This window comes from Taudactylus pleione, unplaced genomic scaffold (assembly GCF_031769625.1).
Source record: "Taudactylus pleione unplaced genomic scaffold, aTauple2 ptg000393l, whole genome shotgun sequence".
Lineage (NCBI taxonomy): Eukaryota > Metazoa > Chordata > Amphibia > Anura > Myobatrachidae > Taudactylus > Taudactylus pleione.
Window position 1 is genome coordinate 5,067,141 of NW_028284794.1, and position 20,360 is coordinate 5,087,500.

At 47.7% G+C, this 20,360-nt stretch overlaps 1 protein-coding gene and 3 non-coding genes across 5 annotated transcripts; 1 reads left to right on the forward strand and 3 right to left on the reverse strand.

Moving 5' to 3' along the window:
* Positions 1-5,290: 5,290 nt before the first annotated feature.
* On the reverse strand, positions 5,291-16,153 carry AURKB (aurora kinase B). Of its 2 annotated transcripts, none has more exons than XM_088446024.1 (9): positions 16,038-16,153; positions 15,209-15,245; positions 13,019-13,106; positions 9,651-9,705; positions 7,758-7,955; positions 6,990-7,128; positions 6,607-6,755; positions 6,354-6,528; positions 5,291-6,051 (listed from the first exon to the last, which is right to left on the reverse strand). In XM_088446024.1, the coding sequence occupies exons 2-9, from the start codon at positions 15,242-15,244 to the stop codon at positions 5,875-5,877; spliced, it is 1,017 nt and encodes a 338-aa protein (XP_088302150.1). In that variant the 5' UTR covers position 15,245; positions 16,038-16,153; the 3' UTR covers positions 5,291-5,874. The 2 variants fall into 2 exon arrangements, with proteins under 2 accessions (XP_088302150.1, XP_088302151.1); XM_088446025.1 differs by having other exon boundaries at positions 15,209-15,248.
* An 800-nt stretch (positions 16,154-16,953) lies between these two features.
* On the reverse strand, positions 16,954-17,087 carry LOC148507413 (U8 small nucleolar RNA). Its single transcript, XR_015869726.1, has one exon. It is a non-coding gene; the product is annotated as a U8 small nucleolar RNA (small nucleolar RNA).
* Positions 17,088-17,559: 472 nt separating this feature from the next.
* On the forward strand, positions 17,560-17,641 carry TRNAS-GCU (transfer RNA serine (anticodon GCU)). Its single transcript has one exon. It is a non-coding gene; the product is annotated as a tRNA-Ser (tRNA).
* Positions 17,642-18,328: 687 nt separating this feature from the next.
* Positions 18,329-18,400, reverse strand: TRNAW-CCA (transfer RNA tryptophan (anticodon CCA)). The gene has a single exon. It is a non-coding gene; the product is annotated as a tRNA-Trp (tRNA).
* Between the last annotated feature and the right edge of the window lie 1,960 nt (positions 18,401-20,360).

Consider the following 20,360-nt stretch of genomic DNA (forward strand, 5'->3'; position numbering starts at 1 on the left):
CGGAGACTGGTGTGTTGTGAGAAGAACCCAGTCCGGGATCCAAAAGGGGCGACCCCTGGTGAGATGAGATGTCTGAAGCAACCAAGATAGAGACTGGCGCACCTCCGGAGAAAACACCAGCATCTGAGTCCTGTTCCATTTGGATAGAATTAGTCCCTGCAGGGGCCTGGAATGGAACTGGGCATATTCCACCATGTCGAATGCAGACACCATGGACCCCAGAACCCTCATTGCCGAGTGAACAGACACCTGGCAACTCCTAGGCAACTGCGTACCTGTAGTTGCAGGCAAGAAATCTTGTCAGAAGTCAGAAAGATCCTTTGATGACAAGAATCCAGAAGGGCTCCCAAATGAACCATCCTTTGTGACGGAATCAGGGAGGACTTTTTCCAGTTTATCAGCCACCCGTGCACTTGCAGACAAGCGATCGTCGGGTGCAGACGTTGTAGAAGGACCTCCGGAGAGCTCGCCAGCAATAGCAAGTAGTCTAGATATGATAGAAGCCGTATACCCTAGCTCCGCAGATGGGTACCCTTGGAGCCGTGGAAAGGGCAGAGGCTAAAATTGGAAGTGATGCTGGCATATAGCAAACCTCAGATACCGCTGGTGTGAAGGTGCTATAGGAACATGGAGGTAGGCATCCTGGATGTTCAGGGAGACCATATAATCCCCCGGTTCCATAGCCAGAATGATGGAACACAAAGTTTCCATCCTGAATTTGGGCACTCTGAGGAACTTGTTTAGCGACTTCAGGTTGAGGATAGGCCGATGAGACCCATTGGGTTTCTGAACCAGAAAGAGTAGACTAGTAACGGGAACAATGTTCCCTGCTTTCAGCAAGGACTCTATGGCTCCCTGAATCTGTAAGGCCTTGGTCTTGTCCTGAGAAGGACTCGTGCAGAAGAATTGGTGTGAAGGTCTGTGACTAAAGGAAAGGGTGTACCCATGAGAGACCACTTCTCGTACCCAAGCATCCATGGTTGTATTGCACCAGCACTGCGAGAATTGAATTAGTCGGCCTCCCACTCTGGATCCCCCAGAGGGAGGCCTGTCCCATCAGGCTGAAGGCTTATCCTCTGGATTGGAAGCAGGGAGTCTAGTGCTCCAGGCCTGCTTCTTTGGTTTAGGGGCGGCCTTGGTTGCCAACTGCCTTGGGAAGGACTGACCCTTTGACTTCCCTTTTCTATGAAAGGACCGAAAGGCAGAGGTCGTAGCCCTAGAAGGCGCAGCCACAGATGGTAGAAAAGCTGACTTGGACTTTACCAGGGTATCTACAATTTTGTCCAGGGCTGGGTCAAACAAAATCTCCCCCTTAAAGAGTATGCCTCCAGGTGGGTGTGGATTATTAAGTCTACATTGTCTAGATCACAGGCTCTCAAACTCGGTCCTCAGGACCCCAAACAGTGCATGTTTTGTAGGTCTCCTGACAGAATCACAAGTAAAATTAGCTCCACCTGTGGATCTTTTAAAATGTGTCAGTGAGTAATGAACACACCTGTGCACCTGCTGTGTGACCTGGAAACTGTGACCTGTGTGGGGTCCTGAGGACAGAGTTTGAGAACCACTGGTCTAGATAGACAATGTTTGGGTAGACAATGGAAGATCGACAGGCAATAGACAGGTACTGAAGATCAACACACTAAAGGTCGACTGGTAACAAGGTCAACTGGGTCAGAAGGTCGACAGGTAACAAGGTTGACAGGCAGTAGGTCGACACTCAAAGGGGCGACATTTTTTCTTTTCTTTGTTTGAGTAAGTGCCTAACCCTGACGGTTAAGGTTAGGCACTTACTCCCGACGGGTCGACTAGTAACAAGGTCGACAGGCAGTAGGTCGACAGTGTCAAATGGTCGACTATTTTTTTAGGGTTAGTGTCAGGGTTAGGCACCAGGAGGGATCGTTAGGCACCAAGTGGAGGGTTAGGGTATAGATTAGGGCTAAAAAAAACAAAACAAAACCATGTGTCGACCATTTGCATGACGACCATGAGTTGTGACCTAATGACCATGTCGACCTTTAGTGTGTCAACCTTCAGTACCTGTTGACCTTGTTACTAGTCGACCTTCAGACCCTGTCTACGTATTGCTTGTCTATCTTCCATTGTCTACCCAAACATTTTCTATATAGACAATGTAGACCTAATGACCGGATACCCCTCCATTCCTTTCTTGGAATCCGCATCCGCTCTCCAAGAACATAGCCATAAAGACCGGCGAGTAGACACCGCTACAGCCGATACTCTAGGAGTCAAAAGACTGGCATCCAAAGACACTTCAATATAGGAAGCGGCATCCCTCATCTGTCCCACTAAAGCTCTCTGAATCTCCGGAGCTTCCTCAGGAAAGGTATCTTCCAGTACATTGGCCTAGCTCTCAATGGCTTTAGCCACCCAAGAGATGGCCATGGACAGATGGGCCACCGCCCCCGAGTAGATTTTAAACAAGTCTCCACTTTCCATTCTGTGGGATCCTTTAGGGATGAAATGGAAGGCATAGGCAGTGTAGCACTCTTGATTAAGCGGGTAACGCGAGAATCCACTGCAGGCGGGGTTTTCCACTTTTTGCAATGACTTGCAGGAAACTGATAACTAGACACCAAACGTTTTTGCGGCTGGAACCTTTTACTAGGCGACTGCCAGGCCTCCGCCATATGATCGGTCAGCTGGTCAGATAGAGGAAAAACTGCTGAAGTCACTTTTGCCTGTTTGAAATTTGGATACTTGGATTTAGGGACCGATGCGTCATCCTGTATATCAAGAATGGACCGCACCGCCCTTACCAATGCCGGCACATTAATAGAAGATTTAGGTTCCACCTCCCGGACAGGGGAATCCGAGTCAGAGTCCCAGGCAATTTCCCATCTTCCGAGGACACAGAGTCTGATAGTTGCGCAGACTGGGATGACATAACATGGCGTTTAGACAGCTTCTGAGGCTTGTCACTCCGTAGCATAGTTTGAAAGGCTGAAGATGAGGCTGCCAAACTCTGGACTAAACTGGAGAACACATCCATCCATGGTGGTTGACCCACCTGAGGGATACCCTGAAAGGGAATGATGGACTGCTGTGTCTCTGGAGGAGACGGAATATACATAGGTAACCCCGTATATAGACTAACAGTCTGAGGCCCAGGGGGAGACTGCAATAAATGTGCGGTATACCCTGAGAAGGGGAGGGATGGCTGGGTGGGGTAACCCCATAGGGGGGAGAGCAGTTAGGACCTCCAGACGGTCCGCAATGGAAGGCAGCACCTGAGAAAACCCCACCCGAATTTGGGGGGTTAGAGGGACCAGGTAACTGATGGCACCTCACACACAGCCCATCCTGTGATAAATCCTCCTTAATGTTCTCCTGCGACGCAGCGTCTGCAGGAGAACAGTAGGAGCCGCAGAGAGATCAACTTCCTCGTCAGACATGATAAAAATTATATATATACATATATATATATATATATATATATAATTATATATATATATACACATATATATATATACACACACATATATATATATATATATATATATACACATATACACACACAAATATATATCAACACAAAAGGGAAGTTCAGTGGTTTACTCCTGGTGCACCCACAAATATAGATATGGCACCGTGTAGCACACAACCGAATGTGACCGACCTCACAAATACATGAATTTATATAAGCGAGATCCAAGAAAAGCCCTTCCCCCACACACACCTGTCAGGGCCGTAGGAGAAGGAAAGGGATAGGAATAGACTGACAGTAAGGAGAAATAAAGCACAGTCAGCACCAGCAAGTCACATACAATGCAGAAAGTTAATACACAATTAACCTGCCCAGATTCAGTGTCTGGGAGGGCTATAGTGCTGTGTACGCTGTCCTAGCAGGGGAGAGGTACACAGGGGGACCGGACCGCACGCTGCCTAAGAGATCTGCGATGTGCCAGGGAAAAAAAAAGATGGCCGCTGGAGACTTCACAGGAGTAGCCGAAGGAGGAATGCAGCTCAGCGACGCCAGAACCGAGCGGAAACGCGCGCTGAGCTGAGGAGCCGCTAGACAGGGAAGGCTCTCACCCCTGGCTAGCATTTAACCCCCGGAATGCTGGCTCCCGTATGTTATCCCTGGTGGTCTAGTGGACCCGCAGGGTATGCCTCCTTAGAGGGGGAGCCCACCGCCACAGCTAGCGCCTCCGGTCTGTCCCCACCGGAGGCTGAAGACTGCATTTACACTCGCGTCTTACCTGTTCCCCGGCGATCCGGCAGCAGCCTAGGGCAGTGATTCCCAACCTCAGTCATAAAGGCACACTAACAGTCCTGGTTTTAGTGATAGCCATGGTTGAGCACAGATGGTTAAATCAAAACAACAGAGGTACTAATTAAGCTGTGCTCAAGTATGGCTATCCTTAAACCTGGACTAAGTGTGCCTTGAGAACTGTGGCTGGGAACCCCTGGCCTAGGGATTCTTCCAGAGTCCGGCTAGTACAGACTCTGGGGTCCCGTCGCGATTCCCAGATCTGTACTGGCGTTGTGGCACCGGCGGGGTGTAGGAGCGGCAGCTTGGACGTCCAATGGACAGTCCGACGCTGCCGCTCTGAAGAGTTAGAAAAAAAAAAATGAAATAAAATTAAATATGAAAAATAAAAACTCTTAAAATAAGCTTAGGGGCTGCCCCCCTGCGCTAAGGGTGACCCGACTCTGGCCGGGCACCAACTTAAACTGAGGTGCATGTGGCTCGGCGTATAGAGGATGGACCCAGTGCATACTGGGAGCAGCTAAAGCGTTAACTGTGTGGTGCCCGGGGATCCAAATCCAGCTATACCCCAAAGGTCAACCCTGAAGATGAAAAACACGCTACACTAGCACTACTCTCAGCTGATACACGCCAGTGGGAGTCACAGCATATGGATGTGTTAATTTCCCCTGTCTATTCAACCGACTATGGAGTTATCAAGGCTACCATGGGACATGAACAAGAAACCATGATTTCACTCACCGGATGTTCCCACCTCACCTTAGCTGTTAACACAAATGATTTTGTACCTGTGTCCATGCCCACGATGGGAAGCTGGACTAGACCATTAAAGACTGCCGTCTATGGCATCTCCACTGAAAGAACAGACCTTGCCCACCCCTGCAACCAACCTTAACACTTCTATACCACCTATACTTATTTAATCTCTCCCTTCCAACACGCTCCACAAACATCTTCTCAAAACGTTTCCTCTTACATCTTACACATACAGACAACTTATTCCCTCTGGCGGCTATTTATCAGAGGAGTTACCATTGAGCATTTGCCAACGCACTAAAAGACATTTTAAAAATTAAGTTTATTTACATAGGAAAAAAATATGTACAAAGAACAGTACACAACAGTGCCCTGAAAACTGGAATACAATACAAGTCAACACAAACTTTTACTAAAACAATCGTTTGAAAGTTTAAAGTGATGCGATTTTATAACATAAATACCCATTTAAAAAAAAAAGAAAATCCATTAAAAACCAGTATTGCTTATTTAGGCCAGGCTTTGGCAGTTGTTGTGGAACCACAAGTATCAGCTTGCCCAGCCAGCCTTGTAGGTCCCCTCTATCTTCCCACACTGCTCATACAGTCTCCACTCCATAGATGGGTCCATGCAAAACTGCAAACATTCATTCTCCACCTGCTTTATACACAGATCACATATAAACACCAAACCCAGCGGTTACAAAGCCGCACTGTTATATACAACCACATATATTATAGACCCTTTAACACCCACCAGCGCCCTGCAGCTAACTGTATAAAACACCATATCAACCGGTTGTAACGTCTCATTTGACAGGTCGGCTGGGCCGATGGTAGTCACAGTGGTGGGGGTGTGAACTGCAGAAAAAAAGTACAAAACGGGGTTCATCTTGACTGACTGGAACTGAATACGGGAGGCAAGATTCTGCGAGAGTTTGCTTTCACCCACGGGTGCTCCATGACACCCTTAGGTGTTAGTCGCTGTGCTGGGACATAACGCAAGAGTTTGTTGATCAGATCTTTGGATCCTTCCGACAAGTAGGATGGGAACTGAAGATCAACCTGTCAGGATGAGAAGTAGAGTCAGCATGCAGTGTCACAGGCCCGATTCAGTAAGGAGGAAATAAAAAAAATTAAGATTAAAAAAGGGGCGTCAATCTTTTTTTTTTCTATGGCTGCCCAGTATTTTGATACATGCAAAAGGAGCCCCTATTTTCACTGCCTGCAAAATACAAATGCATTTACACTCCTTTCATTGTAACATCCCCACCCCTCCCTCCAGGAGCAAATTGCTCCTTGTTAGCTCTATTTTTTCTTTTGCTTCTAAATCTGAGCCAGGCCTCCCGACTCCAGGAATAATTTACCTTTACAATCCTACGGTGGGTTTCCGCATGTGAGGGACTCTCGAAAGGGGGCATGCCCACCAGGAACTCATAGCAGAGGACACCTGTGCACCACAGATCCACTTTGTCATCATGAGTTTTGCCCTCCACCATCTCTGGAGGCAGATAGTCCAGTGTTCCGCACATTGTCCGGCGCCTACAGGCAAAAAAACAACCTCAGAACTTGTATTTATGCTTGCCGGCGTACTCCTAGCGCCCGGGACCTGTTATGTACCTGAGTGAGGGGGCATGAACGGACCAGCCGAAGTCTGCGATCTTCAGCTCGCCCTTGTATCCCATAAGCAGATTCTCCGGCTTAATGTCCCTGTGGATCACCTTCCTCTCGTGGCAATACTGGAGAGCATCCGCAAGCTCCTCTATGAACTGCAGAGAGAGAAGCATCGGAGATTACTAGAAGACAGATGAGCAGACAGCCCGGACACATTAATTTACTCCCAACAGATAAACCCAGAGCATTGCTCTATGAGGAACAACTTTAATGTGACCACACTTCTAGAAGGCCACTGTCATTTAGGTGCCAGTGGTCCAATCAGGAGGCTGGGCCGCAGGAGGGGGTGTATTCTGTAGACACACAAGTTGCGTGGAAGTCTCGCTTACCGTGGCACTCCTCTGTTCATCAAACCGGCCATACTTCTGTAGCTCCCTATATAGCTCCCCTCGGGGTGCAAACTCCAGCATCAGGTAGATCCGTTTGCGGTCATGGAAGTAATTATACATACGCAGGACATTTGGATGTCTGTGGGAAATGCAAGAAGAGGATCAGACAGACAATCACTAGAGATGGAGCCTGGGACATTGCAGGCATGGGAGGTGATGGTTGGCGGAGTGGGCATCTACTTTAGTCAAAAACCATCAGATCACCCTATATATCTGGGCATAACCCCCATCTGCGGGGGCTCTGGATGGTGAAGACTATTTATCAACTCAATTGTTCAATGGGGTGATGTTTAACAAAACTATTTCAAATACATCTTTTTTTGTGGATTTTATTTCTCACTTATTTTTCCGTTCCATAGAGTCCAAAAGGAGTGATTATTTTTATAATACAGCAAAAAAACAAAACACACAAAACATGCTTATAGCAACAATGGGTGGATTTACAGAACAGTTCCCACCAAAACCATCGTATTAGAGACTACAATAGTCATATTTGCTACGTTACCGTCCTGAGAAAACACCTGTAGCAGCTGAGCTGTAAAATTACTACTATAGACGATACCGTTTCCTCTTCCATATTACCCAACGAGATAAAGACGGGGTGCACGGCATCATAAGAATTGGGACGAAACTTTAACTTAAAGCAGGAGAGGTGACAGACATCGGACAATGTGTACGGCCCCTGCTGGCTCAGTGAGTAAGACGTACCTGAGATGAGACTGGATCTCAATCTCTCTCCTCAGCTGGTGCTCTACGTTCTCCTTCTCTAGCTGGGATTTGAACATCACCTTCAGAGCCATGATAAACTTGGTCTTCTTGTCCCGGGCCAAGTAGACATTTCCGAACTTGCCTTTACCCAGCGGGCGGCCGATGTCAAAGTCTTCAATTTTGAATTTCTTCTTGGGACTGTTGGGACAGAAAAACGATACATCACCATGTGAACAAGTGCTTAGATGCTCTAGGTATGGTGCCAACATTAGAACTGGACTTTTTCTTGAAATATTGTACATTTGTACACATCTGACACTCCTATCCCTCTGCAATTATATTAGCTTAATTTACAACATAGATTAGTACAATAAAACACAAAACACAAAGTGGATTGAATTAAAGAGGATTTCCATAAATAAGGGTTCTGCCGCAGACCAGGAAAGTGCATGGACGCTAGCTCGGCGCTCCTCGTACAGCTGATCCAACGCATAGGAGGCGCCATTGAGGAGACTAGAGCACAATTCGGGAACAGCCAGGTTCACTTACAAGTGGTCCCCACAGGCACACGTGGCCACAGTGCATAAATCTATAGGGGGGACTCCAGACCCTGGTGAGGTTTAAACTGAATATAATAGAATATGAAGAAAGTGACAGATTAATTCTGAGGAGTTCGGATGTGCAAATTAGCATCGTAAAAACAGCTGACTTCACAATTCTCATAATTTAATTGTAAACAGCAATTTGTGACTATTGCGGCGATGCATCGCATTGATCAAAGCATGCGAAAAAAAATCACCCTGAAAACCCCCAAAAACGGCAAAGATAGCAACAGTATTTGAAAGCTGTTGGTAGCTATAAGCAGAGTACTGGATGTACTTAAAAAGGTGTCAAATGGCTGATTTATACAGATTTTAAAAATGGTAGAAAAATTATTTCAAAGTAAAGTCTTTAGTTCCCATCTGCAAGGTCAAAAATCCCTCTAACATCAATGTAACAATGCGCCATAGCTGTCCCGGGCCCACCCACACCCCGCCATAGCTGTCCCGGCCCACCCACACCCCGCCATAGCTGTCCCGGACCACCCACACCCCGCCATAGCTGTCCCAGGCCACCCACACCCCGCCATAGCTGTCCCAGGCCACCCACACCCCGCCATAGCTGTCCCAGGCCACCCACACCCCGCCATAGCTGTCCCAGACCACCCACACCCCGCCATAGCTGTCCCAGACCACCCACACCCCGCCATAGCTGTCCCAGGCCACCCACACCCCGCCATAGCTGTCCCAGGCCACCCACACCCCGCCATAGCTGTCCCAGGCCACCCACACCCCGCCATAGCTGTCCCAGGCCACCCACACCCCGCCATAGCTGTCCCAGACCACCCACACCCCGCCATAGCTGTCCCAGACCACCCACACCCCGCCATAGCTGTCCTGGACCATTTACGCCATTTCTGAGCTTTAGAGAGTAACCTGAAAATGGACATTTCTTTATTAGGCAAATTATGCTATTTATACCCCTCCAGGTGCACAATTATTAATTGGGAGAGGTGTACCAGAAGTTCTGCACAGTCCCCACATTTATACCTTAAAATTAGAACTTTCCCCACCTTTTCCCCTGCTCAGATGGTGAGAAGGAAAAAAAAAAATTTGCCCTGAGAATTGCGGGGAGTTTGGGGCTGAATTGCACAAAATTACATAGGAGGGGTCTGATTCACAATTTAATTTTGCGCGGCTAATTTCCCGACACATCGCAGTGAATCAACTCCCCAATGAGCCATTTATTGTATCACAACAGAGAGCTCCCCAGCCAGCCTCACCCCTCTGAGGGATATTGCCCACATACTGGCAGAGCAGTACACACACACAGGAGATCTGAGTGAGCACTTACCAATCCACCGCTCTCTCATGCTGGTTATCAGTCACAGTCATTCGGCCTGCCGAAACTGTGGGGAGAAAGATATACTGGGCGATTAGTCCTACAGCTTCATATTACACTCCTCCCACCCAGATGGACTCACAGGGGGGCCAGCTACACCCCCAAATAGGCAGACATACAGGGCAACCAGCTTCCCTCCCCAACCAGATGCACAGGTGTACCAGCTTCACCCCACATAGGCAGGCAGACGTACAGGGGACCAGATCCTCTTCTCACCAGGACACACAGAGGTACCAGCTTCACCCCCCCCCCCACATAGGCAGACATACAGAAGACCAGCTCCTCTCCCCACCCAGACACACAGGGGTACTAGCTTCCCCCCCACATAGGCAGACATACAGGGGACCAGCTCTCATCACCCAAATGCACAGGGGGTACCAGTTCCACCATCCCCAACACTGATTGACAGACATACGGGATTGGGGAATAACTTTCATGAACCCTTTTTAAAGAGTCACTTAACTTAAAATAAAAACTATTTTTGAGTAGAGGGAGATGCTCACCCCTATTGTCCCTTAATTACTTATCAATAAAAAATTCAAAAATTAAAACAATTGGAGCTAAATACTAAAAGGTAGACAGTGAAGTTAGTTAGGAATAGGTGAATCTAAAATTAAATAGGTTGCCCACTTGTAACTCTTTATATATTTACTAGATAAAGATTAAATGTTTATATAATGTATGTATGTGGATATAATCATGTAGTGTAGGACCACCAGAGATTACTGGCTTACCATATATTTACAGAATGATGTAACAGATCTTTGCATTACTATTACCATGCAGAAGGGTACATTTCTCTTACTGGCCTGTTTCTAGCGAGCTGGGGGAACTCTGTATTCTCCCTCTCGTCTAGATTGAGCCCTCCCTTGCGGGCACCTGTTGGGGGCCTATAAACTGATCTGAGCAGCTTCCATATTGGGTAACAATGTATGCGGATATGTAGTCACTTAGATATAATGTTGGTGCCCCCCCCCCCCAAATTAAAATGCACCACCCCCCCAGCACCTATGCCAGCCCCAGCTGCCACCGCTCCCCTTATGCAGTTTCTTTTATAAAATGCCCCCCAGTAGTGTTCGCCCTATGCAGTGCCCGCCTATGCAGTGCCTCCAGTAGTGGTCCCCCTATGCAGTGCCCCCAGTAGTGAGCCCCCAGTATTTGCACCGAGCCCCCTGCAGTTGCCTCCAGTAGTGAGATCACCCCCCCCCCCCCACAAACACATAAAAAAAACACTTACCTCTATCCCTGCTCCAGTGCTGCTGCCGTCCATACCCCGGCGTCCGCTCCTCGGCAATATGGGAGTGACGTCACTCCCATAGTGCACTGCGGAAACCGGAAGACAGAGGGAGCTCTGTCCTCCGGCTGCCACCGAGGCTTTCAATAGGAGCCAGGCGCAGGCTGGTAACACTCAGCGGGCGCCTGGCAAATGGAGGGTGCAGGGGGTGCGACCGCACCCCCTGCACAATCCGTAGTTACGCCAATGGAGGTGGAGCGCCGATCAGCGGCGCTCCTTCTCCATGCAACTCCCGAGGACAATGGAGCCAAGTGCCCCCTTCAGGGCTGACGCCCGGCGGCAAATGACTCCATTGTCTCCGGGACTTCCGCCACTGAATACAGTAGATTGCTGGTCTATTGGGCTTCTCATTGTGAAAGCCCCAGTTTCAGCAGGTTTCATTTCAATTTGAATTACGTTCTGTGAATAGATCTAGCAGTCTGTGTTGATTTATGACGTTACGTGACCTTGCTGGGCCTCACTTTGTTATTTTATTTGTTACAATGTTGCAAGTATGTTTCTTTCTTGTGAAAGTATTTTGCCATTCACCAAAAGATTTTAAGTGCATGTTAAAAGTTATTCAATGTTGTATGAAAAGTAATTGACAGATAAATATTGGTCACTAATTGCAGTATACCTGCAGTTTTCATAGCGTGACATAATGGTGCATACACGGTCAGATTTTTCTTCAGATCTGAACGATAACCATTTCAAAAATCGTTCATATCTGAAGGGAAATCTGACATGTCTGAACGATGAATGATGCGCGTTCCCGATGATCAGATAACAATATCTGACATCTGATGTGTTTGCAGTCAGATTTGGACGATTCCAGTCATTTTAATACAGTCAAATCGTTCGTAGTTCAAATTGTTGGTCGAATCGTTCATCTGACCGTGTGTATGCACCTTAACGGACTGAACCCCGCAGCAAGCTTTGAAAAATAGTTACACAGCTTAATCCGTAATGAGGTAACCTGAAGGTCCCTGTGCTGCACTGTGTAGGAAAACAATTCATCCCAAACAGCGATACTTATCAGGAATAAAATAACTTTACATGCTGTATTCTGTACAGTAACCATATTGTGTTATTAAAGTCCAGTCACACTGACCACCAGATTAATCAATGACCATTAATAAAATAAACTCCTCACAGCGCAGTACTGTCTCCTGTGTTTCAATATATCTTCTGTTCAGTCTGTTTTGTCACCCTATGAATAACGGCAGGTATACTGTGATTTGTGTTATTGTTTATCATAACTTATATCCCTTTCACATTGCCAGCAATAACCCGGGTTATTGCACGTGAACACGCAGCAACCTGGTTACCGTGCAGTGTGAAAGGGCACAGTTGAAATAACCCGTGTCCAGCATTTCAACTCAGGTGATGAGCAGGGTGGAGCACATTTATTTATCACAGCGTGACTTCAGTTTGTTTCTGTATTTAAATGAATTGTCACTTTGGCTTTTTTATGGATATGACAACCTTGGGGTCATCAGTAGCTCTCCTACATATAAGATATGATCACATTCTGAACCTCAATAAGAGATTTATCCTTGAGAACCTCAATAACCCGTAACAGCAACCAATATTTATGAGAGATTTGGTGCATGAACAAAACCCTTTTTTCTAGAGACATACAGGGGACGCAACATACAGGGGACGCAACATACAGGGGACGCAACATACAGGGGACGCAACATGATTTCTGGGACCTGACACTTCCTTTGAGAAACTCAAACAAATAATTTTTTACTATCCCCAAACATGTCCCATCCATCAAAGCCATATAGGCTTCTTCCTGTAGGCATGGTAATTACACAGGAAGAGGAGGAGACATTACACATCCAGAGGCATTTGTTTTACCCCCATACCCCTCCCATCCCTACCCAAATTGAAAGGAAAGCATGAGATGGGGGTCTTCAATGCTTAATTCCCGAACTTGCTCTCCATATACTTGGGTGTCCTTCATTTGTTCAAAACATTGATTTTATAGGAAGATCAACAAGTTCCGCCCTAAGCTAGCCGTGATGTCACAGCACAATACCTGAAAGTGATGAGGTCATAGCTGAAGAAGGGTAGTGTTCTTTCCTCAGCACCCTCTGCGGACCCGAAGCACTGGTTGGAGTGGTGAACTGTAGAACAAAACAGAATATTTACTAGGAAGCAGGTGCGTGCTCCTGACCACAACATTTTATTAGGCGGAACGGGAACAAGTCCGGGGCACGTCTGACCATCGTACAAGGCTGCCGGGGTACACTGCACAGCTCCCTATTCTGCCACAACTTCCAGGGGATAATGAGCACAGCACGCCAGACATATCATGCCAACAGGTCCAGTTAGCGGTATAAACTGAGGAATGGTCTAAAGCCGGGCATAGACTGCATGACTGGTGTAGACAACCCAGAGGACTTATGAGGGGAGGAGAGATGGGGCTAGATTCAATTGAACGCGAATTAAATAGCAACGGGAGGGAGCTCCCAAAGCTATTTAATTCAGCGCACTGTTAGGTCGGAGAATGCCCATCCTCGGCTGTTAGGTCTGAGAATGCCCATCTTCGCGCCTTAAACAGGGTGTTTAGTCACAAGAACGAGCATTCTCCAACTAAACTTCCTGGCGCGCTGCTGTTTCCGCGGCACTAAGGGCAGAAAACAGCATCGTGCCTGTACTTGGTCGGATTTCTGCTCGCACCCCTGGAGGGGTGTGAGAAGAAATCCTTAACAGCGCGCTGAAGTGAATAGCTCCGGGAGCTCCCTCCCGGCGCTATTTAATTCGCGTTCAATTGAAATAGAGCCCAATGACTGAATATGGCTGCAGACATACGCTGCAATATATATGGAGGTAAACGCCATTCAAATGTGCACAACTGTAAATCAGACAGTCAAGAAAATTGTGTTGATATGTACATGTTTAACCAGTCACCCTTCAATATAAATATGTATATTGCCCTATTTCTAAACAATGTAATAAATCATGTGTACACATCCTTCCTGTACTCAGCCTACACTCACCCGTCCATTCCCGCTACACCAAGTATAAAGGAATACAAATCAACGATATCCAAGTCTACACGCAGGCCTGCCTCCCACCCCCAAGTCTACACGCAGGCCTGCCTCCCACCCCCAAGTCTACACGCAGGCCTGCCTCCCACCCCCAAGTCTACACGCAGGCCTGCCTCCCACCCCCAAGTCTACACGCAGGCCTGCCTCCCACCCCCAAGTCTACACGCAGGCCTGCCTCCCACCCCCAAGTCTACACGCAGGCCTGCCTCCCACCCCCAAGTCTACACGCAGGCCTGCCTCCCACCCCCAAGTCTACACGCAGGCCTGCCTCCCACCCCCAAGTCTACACGCAGGCCTGCCTCCCACCCCCAAGTCTACACGCAGGCCTGCCTCCCAACCCCAAGTCTACACGCAGGCCTGCCTCCCAACCCCAAGTCTACACGCAGGCCTGCCTCCCACCCCCAAATCTACACGCAGGCCTGCCTCCCACCCCCAAATCTACATCCTGCACCCGCCCAATACAAACACCAAAAAAATCAGACATACATCCAACTCTCATTGAGCCTAGAAGTCATTAAACACCAGAGGATTCCAAACCCACTGCAGGCATTTCATTACTGGTGCCAAACACAGGGCCAGATTCAATTAGCCACGAAAAGCCGAGATCGCCGAAAAGCGCGATGTTCCTGAAAACACCTGCCCCATCCATACAGCACCCCAAAATACCTGTCCCAGCACTTTAGACCCATTGTTCAACACTTTTTCCCCAATAATTACATGTTTTGGATGATTTAAGATTTTTATTGCCCAAATAGTCATTAAGGGGAAAGGGGGGGGGGGGGGGGGTGGATGTCCAAATGGTTCTGAACCAAGTCCCCACATTTGTACCCGAAAATATAGATTTTGCATTTCTTTTCTCCTGCCTTTGGGTGGAGAAACTTTTTCGCCTGCTTTTGCCTATGGAGGTTTTCGCCTAGGCGAAAACATCCTGGAATTAAGTAGGACGATATTTCAGAAACCGGCGAAAACCGCCCATCACAGCTTATCGCCTCTAATTGAATACGGGACACAGACGGCATGGGCACAGGAGAGTGATGCATAGTGGGATTGTATACTTTAAACAAGCATGCACCACACTCCCTTAGTCAGGAATGCTCTGCCATTGTGGGACAATAGGATAGAAGGCAATACACGGATACAACCTCATAGCGAGGCAGGATATATACTATACATACCTTAGAGAAGGGGTTGAGGTTTTCCTTGTATGACATCCTGCTGATGACAAACCAGGAAACCAGTGTCAGACACTTTAATTGTATATAAAGCACATACTACACATATACCCACCGCACTCCCAATGCTTATTTACCACACCACGTACCCCCACCTCATTTCTGCCAGATGGTCAGTTACCCCATAAGCTCTTCTGCTAATGCTAACTACCCCCTCTTTGAACATGTGAAACCCTCTCCCCGGGGCACTGTCATCAGATTATCTACCCAGACTGCTGGCTAGCCCGAGCATACTGTACCCCCGTCTACAAATAGTTACCTCTCAGGACCATGAGCCCCATTACCTGTCCCCTGACACACACATGGAGATAGATAGAGATAGATATAGAGATATATATATATATATCTCCATCCATTACTGTCTAACTGCCTGTTCCCCCAATATACTGCCTTCACCTACACTCTACAGACAGTAACCCCAGCATGGCTCTATGGGGTATATTTAGCAGTGAATAGTGTGGGGGAAGTTTCCCATAGTAACCAATCAGCTTTCAAGTAGCATTTATCAAGTACAGTCTATAAAATAACAGACAGCAGCTGACTGGTTGCTATGGGCAACTTCTCCACTGGCTGCTGGCACCCGTCTCACTGCTTCATAGGCCCCTTACATATCCCATCCACTGACCAGAAGCCAGCACAGTACTATGGCCCCCTCCTCCTCCGCTTACACCCCCACACGGGGCAACTCATCGCTGCCGGCAGCCTACCTCACCCTGCTCCCGTTACCTGTGCTGCCCCCTCTCTCTCTCTCTCCCCCCCCGGGGCCGGTTACCTGAGCCGTCGCTGCCGCCGCTCACGCGCTGTGTGCACGATTCAAATCCCAACCGCCAAAGCGCCTCCCGGTCCCCCTGCGCTGTGATTGGCCGCGGCGCGCAGAAGGCGGCCCTCATTGGCTGCTGTCAGTTTAAAAGACTCGCACCACAGCCCACGGCCCTCGTGACACAGAGCCGAGTATTCCGATTGGCTGGTTGCACCCACCCGGCTCTAAACCCCGCGACTCGATTGGCTTCCTCGCGTCCCTGCGCAGCCATTGGTGGGGAGGGAGTGATGCCGCTCATTGTCAGTGGAGCGAGAGCTCCATGTCCGCCATTTCGTCGCTGAATGAAATGGAGGATGTTGTTGCTGTTGTTGGGCTCATGTGACAGATAGGACGGGGAGAGACGTTACCTAAGCCATTCCCAATCACCCCCCAGTAGTGACGTGTGCAACACCACACACACAATGATATCGTCCAATCAGGTCTCCAGCTGTTATAGTGTCACTGATTATTATAGAGTGACGATGGCCACCGACTATCGATGGTCTTAATAAGTGGCCAATCGCTGCGGTGCCCGACAATGCGCACCACACACACAATGATATCGTCCAATCGGGTCTCCAGCTGTTATAGTGTCACTGATTATTATAGAGTGACGATGGCCACCGACTATCGATGGTCTTAATAAGTGGCGTGCTTTCACCATCAATCGCTGCGGTGCCCGACAATGCGCACCATCGATAGTGGCAGCCCGATGCTGGGAACCATCAAGCGATGTATTGTTAAGTCGCTGGTCACTCTCCGTCGCAGCTTAAAGCCATTCGATGCTACATGTACCGATGATTACCAACCCCAGAAATCAGTATTAAAATGAACACACATTAATCTATATTTTACATCACCATGGATCATCAGCGAGCAGTTGTCGGGTATCAGAATGACACACACCCTGGTTGTCGGTCAGAGCGGTGCTGGGGATCAGGGTAATCACATACTCAGCCTCCCCCATTCATCATGTCTGTTTCTCCATAAGGAGGAACAGGTAAGGATCAACCTCACTGATGATGACGGGTGATGGCGTCACGCCGGGACCACACCAAAGCCCTCTGCGGGGGAGCCCAGGGAGACCACCCGCACACACGCAGTTACCCCCTGCCCACACTTTGCCCAGGTCACAGACCCCACCCCTGGCACTACGGTACTGAACCGCTACCTATAGCTACCGGTCGCTATTTTATAGAGCTCTGTTAGGTGATGTATCCCATAAGCAGCGGCGCTAAGCTGATTTGCATAAACCTCGCCCATTCTGAGGTTGCAGCTCCGTTGTCGGCCATCTTTCTGGTGGGGAAGTGCTGTCGTGAAGGACTTCCCTGGTTCATGGGCGCAGGCTCCTCCCCATCTGGGCGTCCCTATTATAGACCCATGCCGCGGCCATCTTGCCGTAGCCTGTCTGTAAGGAAGATTCTTTCACCACCCTCATCCCAATACGGAATAGATGATGACACCTGCCCGAGGTGAGGGAAGGGGGGAACGCTGGGACGAGGTGGCCGAGTGGTTAAGGCGATGGACTGCTAATCCATTGTGCTCTGCACGCGTGGGTTCGAATCCCATCCTCGTCGGGCTTCAATTTTTTTTTTTTTTTTAAATCTCCCCCTCTTGGCTTCCATTTTACACCACCTCCGTTCCTGTAGAACAATGTGCAGGAACAGAGTCTCCGCGGAATGTAGGAGATAAAGTATAACTGAGTTGTCTGCATATTACCCACATCCACCATCTACAGTTAATGACCCCATATATATATACCCACACAGTGCTATAACACCCAATAATACTGCCCCCCCGTTCACAATCTAATTATAAGTAGCCCATACAGTGCTATAGTCCTCCATAGGCTACCCCAAGTCTGTTACCCCCCCCCCCAATATATTGCCTCTGTCCATTATTTCTATGAATTACCCCACATAGTGCTATGACACCCCCCACACCATGATTGACTGCTTGTTACCCCCTATATATTGCCCCATGTACACTACCCACTGATAATTGCCCCACAGAGAGCTCCTGGCAGGGGACTTATGATCTGCCCCAGCACTGATTGTTACCCCCAAAATATTGCATTTATGCTCTGTCCATATGCTCTGCAGGTTACCATCCCCTCTCTCCCTCCCCCGCCCCCCCCCCCCCCCCCAATATACTGCCCCCACCCATCATCCACTAATAAGCACGTGAAACGGCCGCAGGTCACTGGCAGTGTAATGAAAATATAAATAAAAAAAAATAACAAATAAGAAAAAGTTTTTGGCCCATGACCCCGACGTGATTTGAACACGCAACCTTCTGATCTGGAGTCAGACGCGCTACCGTTGCGCCACGAGGTCTTCCATACACTGCAGAGCTGGCAGAGCATTGTATGCATAGCAGAGCAGAGCTGAGAGAGACGGCTGCAGCTCTCATCTCCCTCCCAATCCCCTCTCCTGGCTCCTTCATATGCACTTTCCCGATACAGCTTTTGTGCTTCCTCACATTATATATATAATGGTAATAAGCATCTTATTACAGGAGGATATTACGCTGGTAGTAATAATTATGTTATTGTGTCACACTGCAGGACAATGCTAAGCTGGTAGTAATAAAGATACTGTGTCTCCCTGCAGGAGGATATTACACTGGTATTAATAATGTTACTGTGTCACCCTGCAGGAGGATATTACACTGGTATTAATAATAATATTACTGTGTCACCCTGCAGGAGGATATTACACTGGTATTAATAATAATATTACTGTGTCACCCTGCAGGAGGATATTACACTGGTATTAATAATAATATTACTGTGTCACCCTGCAGGAGGATATTACACTGGTATTAATAATAATATTACTGTGTCACCCTGCAGGAGGATATTACACTGGTATTAATAATAATATTACTGTGTCACCCTGCAGGAGGATATTACACTGGTATTAATAATAATATTACTGTGTCACCCTGCAGGAGGATATTACGCTGGTAGTAATAATGTTACTGTATCACCCTGCAGGATGATATTATGCTGGTAGTAATAATGTTACTGTGTCACCCTGCAGGAGGATATTACGCTGGTAGTAATAATGTTACTGTATCACCCTGCAGGAAGATATTACGCTGGTAGTAATAATGTTACTGTGTCACCCTGCAGGAGGATATTACACTGGTAGTAATAATGTTACTGTATCACCCTGCAGGAGGATATTACGCTGGTAGTAATAATGTTACTGTATCACCCTGCAGGAAGATATTACGCTGGTAGTAATAATGTTACTGTGTCACCCTGCAGGAGGGTATTACGCTGGTAGTAATAATGTTACTGTATCACCCTGCAGGAAGATATTACGCTGGTAGTAATAATGTTACTGTGTCACCCTGCAGGAGGGTATTACGCTGGTAGTAATAATGTTACTGTATCACCCTGCAGGAGGATATTACGCTGGTAGCACTAATATTACTGTATCATCCTGCAGGAGGATATTACGCTGGTAGTAATAATGTTACTGTGTCACCCTGCAGGAGGATATTACGCTGGTAGTAATAACGTTACTGTGTCACCCTGAAGGAAGGTATTACGCTGGTAGTAATAAAGTTACTGTGTCTCCCTGCAGGAAGGTATTACACTGGTAGTAATAATGTTACTGTATCACCCTGCAGGAGGATATTACGCTGGTAGTAATAATGTTACTGTATCACCCTGCAGGAGGATATTACACTGGTAGTAATAATGTTACTGTATCACCCTGCAGGAGGATATTACGCTGGTAGTAATAATGTTACTGTGTCACCCTGCAGGAAGATATTACGCTGGTAGTAATAATGTTACTGTATCACCCTGCAGGAGGATATTACGCTGGTAGTAATAACGTTACTGTGTCACCCTGCAGGAGGATATTACGCTGGTAGTAATAATGTTACTGTATCACCCTGCAGGAGGATATTATGCTGGTAGTAATAATGTTACTGTGTCACCCTGCAGGAGGATATTACGCTGGTAGTAATAACGTTACTGTGTCACCCTGCAGGAGGATATTACACTGGTAGCAATAATGTTACTGTATCACCCTGAAGGAAGGTATTACGCTGGTAGTAATAAAGATACTGTGTCTCCCTGCAGGAAGGTATTACACTGGTAGTAATAATGTTACTGTATCACCCTGCAGGAGGATATTACGCTGGTAGTAATAATGTTACTGTATCACCCTGCAGGAGGATATTATGCTGGTAGTTATAACGTTACTGTGTCACCCTGCAGGAGGATATTACACTTGTAGTAATAACGTTACTTTGTCACCCTGAAGGAAGGTATTA